General features: G+C 34.7%; 1 protein-coding gene across 2 annotated transcripts in view; it reads right to left on the reverse strand.

The window, feature by feature from the left end:
* Nucleotides 1-5591, reverse strand: part of LOC106869945 (ragulator complex protein LAMTOR1) — a 33075-nt gene extending 27484 nt beyond the window's left edge. The window contains exons 1-2 of one of the 2 annotated variants that reach the window (XM_014915882.3): nt 5091-5567; nt 3910-3986 (exon numbers count right to left, since the gene is read on the reverse strand). In XM_014915882.3, the coding sequence (XP_014771368.1) occupies nt 3910-3986; nt 5091-5129 (116 nt within the window). In that variant the 5' untranslated portion in view covers nt 5130-5567. Of the gene's footprint in view, nt 1-3909; nt 3987-5090 lie in introns of both variants that reach the window. The other variant, XM_089365515.1, reaches the window with a different exon arrangement.
* Nucleotides 5592-6000: the final 409 nt, after the last annotated feature.

Genomic DNA, 6000 nt, shown 5'->3' on the forward strand with positions numbered 1-6000 from the left:
TGTATATTATATATCCTTTTCTACTATAGGCACAAAGCCTGAAATTTGGGGGGAGGGGTTTCCAGTCGATTAAATTGACCCCAGTGCGTAACTGGTACTCAATTTATTGACCCCGAAAGGACAAAAGGCAAAGCCAACCTTGGTGGAATTTGAACTCAGAATGTAAAGACAGGTGAAATACCGCTAAGCATTTTGTCCAGCATGCTAATGATTCTGGCAGCTTGCCACCTTCTGTATATTATATATCATCATCGTTTAGCACTCACTTTCCATGCTAGCATCGATTGGACGATTTGACAGGGGTTGGTTAGGCAGAAGACTGCAGCAGGCTTCACTGTCTGTTACAGACATATCTTTTATCTTTTACTTGCTTCAATCATTAGACTGCAGCCATGCTGGGAGAATTTTTTAGTTGAGTGAATCAACCCCGGTATTTACTTTTGTTTTTTAATCCCAGTACTTATTCTATCGATCTCTTTTGCCAAACTGCTAAGTTACAGGGACGTAAACAAACCAACACCAGCTGTCAAGGGGTGGAGGAGGTCAGACAAACAAAAACAAAAAGACCCACACAAATAAATGTGTTTCTTTCAGTTTCTCTCTACCAAATCCACTCACAAGGCTTTGGTTTACCCAAGGCTATAGTAGAAGACACTTGCCCATGGTGCCATGCAGTGGAACTGAACCCAGAATCATGTGGTTGGGATTATTTTATGATCATTTTTGCTCTATTAGCATGGCTTGGACAAATACATATTTAAGGCACTGTTTTACAGCCAGATGTTCTTGCAAACTAACCTGTTTTACATGCTAGAAATTCTTTTTTTATTCTATGAAACACTAAATTTCAAAACTACAAAGCTACAGGATGTGACATTCATCAGTAATGCATCAGATGATCACATAACGGAAATGAAAACTTCACACAAGTACACATATACACAATGGGCTTCTGTACAGTTTCCTGCCATCAATTCCGCTAAACAAAGCATTGTTGGCTTAAGACAACTGTGGAAAACACTTTTCTAAGGTATCACACAACAAGACTGAGCCAAGATCATATGGTTGTGGAGTAAACTTCTTAACACAACCATGTTTGTGACTATGATATTATGTATGTGTTTACATTTAACCCTTTAACATTCAGATTACTCTGTCAAATGTAATGCTTATTTATTCACATTGTTTTGAGTTAATCATGTATTACCTCATAGTTTCAAGATTTCTATTACTCGATTGTTTACTTTTTAAAATGACATTGTAGGATAGATGTGAGAGGCCAGATCTGGCCAACTTGAACATAAGACAGTGAGAATATTTTGGCTAGATATAGTTGGTTTAAATGCTAAAAGGTTAAACCAGTTAAAACCCTGCATTGTGTTTAAATTATATCTTCTTATGTCCTGCAATGTAGCAGTTTGATGTACTACTAGGTTTTATTTGATCAACCTGAAGTGGTGTCCCAGTATAGTTGCAGTCTAAGGAATAATACTATTCTATTATTTCCATAGGAATATCATCAATACAAGTTCAAACCTCAAGAGAAAACTCCCATTATAACCCCACATTTCTCCATGTAAGTTGTTTTGTTTCTTTTGAATGCAGTGTAGACCGTTTGTCACTGAGTTCAACAGTTCAATATACAAGAACATTATCCTATCATTGGATAGACTGTAGTTCACAAGTAGAATTTTTAGAACATTGACTTCTTTCCAATTCATTTCAGCCAGACAATTTTCTTTTTCACAGAATGATTTTTCAACTGACACTAATTCATGTACTCAACCATCCCATTTATATTCTGATCGCTGTCCCTTTTGAGTATGCTCGGCACTTTGCCACCATCTCTATCCTGCTGTCTCCCACTCTCTCTCTCTCTCTTTCACTTCCCTCAGGTTGGGTAACCATGTATCTCCTTTGTGGCAGCACACCTGTTTCTGTCCTCATTCCCGATCACTCTCTCACTCGCTATGGCCGGGTAACATTGTACCTCCTCTACAGCAAGACACTTGTTTCTATCTCTCTGTCTCACTATAACCTTTCATCATCTGACACAATATCACCTCATCCAATGCTCCCTCTCCTCTCAAAAGATTTTTGTCTTGCAAGTTACTTGGTGACCCTGTCAGTGCAGGTGCCACTTAAAAAACATCCAGTCCACACTGGAAGGGCATCCAGGTGTAAAAACTTAACCTAAACTGACCTCACCTGTGTTTGTGCCATGTAAAAAGCACTAAGTCCATTCTGCTGAGTGCTTGGTGTTAGGAAGGGCATCAAGCTGTAAAAATCCAGCCCAAACAGTCATAGAAGTCAGGTGCAAGCTTCTACCTGGCTAGCAAAGCGTCCCACCCATGCCAGCATGGAAGGCAGACGTTAAATGACGATGATGACTAATTCATGTACTGTGTTTTAATTTCATTTCAATTAATTTCACAACAGTTGCTGAGTGAAGGTTAAGTAATTAATGAAATGTCGTTTGGCGGTTGTGACGGTGATGCTGCTATACAGACATCCAAAACCACGTCCAGAGAAAGGCCACTTAATTGAATGATACAAAATCATTCACTAACACAGTCCAACCTCTGGCCCATAGGCATGTTATTTCCTCTCTCTCTCTACTGTTTCAACTACAGCAATCTCTAGTTTCCCTATAGAGTAATTAGTCATTAAATCAGCTGAATTACCTGCTCATTTTATTAGCATGTTAAGTGAGGCTGAACATTCAACATATACCATTAATGTAATCCTCAGACAGAATCAACACGATATGCTGATCCTTTCAATTATAGGTTCAATCCGTCCAATAGGCTTCCAGAGTTTCATTTCACAAGGCTTAAATCGACCCAAGGCAATGACAACAGACATTTATCAAGAAGCGATACATTGGAATCAAATCTGGAACCTTGTAATTGCAAAGAAAACTTCTTAACTATTTAGCCCAAATCATTTTCATTTTCTTAACATAAAGCATCTTTAACCGGTATAGTACATCACGACTAATAGTTTGTATTATTATCAACCCAAGAATTTGCTTGGTTTGAGAGAATAAATGAAAAGCGAAGTTGTTTTTTCTCCTCCTAGAAAATAATGAGAGTTAATGCTAGTCAAAAGCTGAAGTTGAATACACCAATTTCATTTTTTCCAAAAAGTGTGGATTTGTGCTAATGTTAAGCATCATCTTTATTGTAATTTCAATTACTATTATGGTTCAGTAACAGCCCGTATCATGTTTCTAATATGAAATAGAAATGATAGAAATATATATATATATATATATATATATATATATATATATATATATCATCATCATCATCATCGTTTAACGTCCGCTTTCCATGCTAGCATGGGTTGGACGATTTGACTGAGGCTCCAATCTAATTTGGCAGAGTTTCTACAGCTGGATGCCCTTCCTAAGGCCAACCACTCAGAGAATATTTATGAGCAAAACAAGCCAGGGTGCTAATGGATTTATAATATGGGGGATTTGGATGAGGAAGGTTAAGGCCCTCAAGACAACACCCGAAACAATGTATATGAGCATCTAAACGGCATAATCTTTGTAGGTTTCCTCGCATAGTGTTATTTTCTATTATTTTGGTGCCTTCTGGCTGTTGGACTGGGACTTCAGCTCTCATTTCTAAATAGTTTGATGCTCACTGCATCCTTAAGGTTTCGTGCTAATCTTATATATATATATATATATATTCTATCATTTCTATTTCATGTTAGAACCGCTATATATATTGTATATATATATATATATATATATATATATATATATATAGCGGTTAGCGGTCCATGAGTCAGAAAAAAAGCACACTAACAGAGAACATACTACTCGACAATATAAAAGAGAGAGTGTGTGTGTAAAGCTTAAAAAGTACAAAAAAAACAAAAAAACATACAAACCTTCCAGTATGAAGACTCGGGCTGTCAACATTGGCAGGATCCTGGAGCAAACCGTCGTTTTCATCTGGCCCACTATACTGCAAGTAAATGAAGAGAATAAAGTGGATTAACGCCAGCATATATTCTATGAATTTATAATTAATTTACCTAAAGCGGAATGTATTAATTGCTTATCGGTTAAAAAGTAGCAAAGAATAAAAATCCATCTGTCAATGTTTATATTTCTGGGGAAAAGTGGGCGTGCATACTTATGACAATAAATTAAGTGTCATCGATATTGAAACGAAGTTAAATCGGTTTCTTAATCACATTTAACTAACATTTCCTATATCTGCATATGTTTCTTCACTTATCTTTAAACACCGGATCTTTTATTTTGCATACCTATCAAATATTTAAATTCTCCATAATGCATGTTTAACTGAACGTAACTCGTTCACCGGAACTCTTCAACAAGAGTAATGTTTCTCAAAAAAATAAATAAATACATAAAATAAAGAAAGAAAATGTGAAATTTGTCAACCTTCGGACTCAAAAATTACTAATTATTTTGTAACATGTTTCTAATTATTTTGTAACACGTTTCAATTTCTGTGTACAATCATTCATGCGCACATTTTATTAAATATAGAAATCAATCTAAAATACACCAAAAATTGATAATGTATATGTTCAGCAATACAGGCATATTTGAAGAAATTCAAAACTACTTAGATGAAATAAACCAAAGCTTGTAAAATTTTACCAACTTTATTTTTAAAAAAAACGACGGAGAAATAATAATTTATATTAACACACATTCACACGTGTGTGTGTGTGTGTGTGTGTGTGTGTGCGTGTGAGTGCGTAAATAGGAATTTATAATTAAAATATACAGGAAAACATATATATAATAACATGAGCACAGCATAAGATTCAGCGAGTGCAAAAGAAAAACAATAATAGTAACAGAAAAGGCAAAACAGCATTTCAATCGAAGAATTCTATAAAAGGGTCGATGACGACGACGATGAGTAACTTAATTAGAAGTGAAATTTCCTGAATGTATTGTTAAATGTGAACAGAGAAGAAACCGTAAACGGCGAAATTGGTTAATATCCCTCACAAAAAGCGCATTAAAACTAGTTGTAAATTTATGTCATAACTAAACACTGGAAAATTAACACGAAATAGAAACAAACCTTGTCTTTATCCTGCTTTTTACTAAAGCAGCAACCCATATCTTTAGTTGTTTGTTTTCTTTTCCTTCTCTGAATCAAGTTGATTTATTTTTCCTCCTTTATTTTTCTTTTTTTTTGCGGTTTGAGAGATGGTAAAAAAAAAGTCGGCTTCCTAAAAACGCACTTCGTAGAAGAGACGAAGTACGACAACTATCACATGATAATTACAGCAAGATATTTCCTTCGAAAATGCAAGATACGAAAAATTGAGAAAAATTGAATGATCTCTCGAGTCACTATTTCTTTTATATATATTTCTGTATATGTATATACAGAAATAAAAATATTGTAATTGCTATAACAAATGATAAATTAGAGGTAACTATTAATCACATCAAACGATGAAATTAAATCCAAGAAATCGGCGACAAGAGGATATATGTATATGTATATATATGTATATATATGTATGTATGTATACCGTCTTAGTTTTCATCGAGTTAAACCATCGTTTCGTATTTTTAAAATGAATTATCTTCCTTTGTAGTTTCTAATTGAATGGGATTACCTCCCATGATTTAAAACAAAATAATGGTCTGACTGTATTCAGTACTTCGGTTATATGTTTTTTTTAGCGGCGTGACTTTTAGCATTCAACGATCTAAAATTTGTAGCTAAAAAAAAAAAAAAAAATTGTCATTTAAATACAACGTACAGTAATTTTACTTCTTTGCTAGGTGTGCTTAATTATAGCTAATCTCGAGTTAATATCTGGTGACCAAGGAAATCCCGGCATACCTACACAAGTGTGCCCCATTGACTTCATTTCTTCATATCTTTCAGAAAAATGGGTATTTTTTAATGAAATTTTCTATAGATGCCTTTCAGATGGTGTAGATTACAAATATTTCGGAGTCTTATATAAAAAACC

Source organism: Octopus bimaculoides, chromosome Z (genome assembly GCF_046866305.1).
Source record: "Octopus bimaculoides isolate indiv1 chromosome Z, ASM4686630v1, whole genome shotgun sequence".
Classification (NCBI taxonomy): domain Eukaryota; kingdom Metazoa; phylum Mollusca; class Cephalopoda; order Octopoda; family Octopodidae; genus Octopus; species Octopus bimaculoides.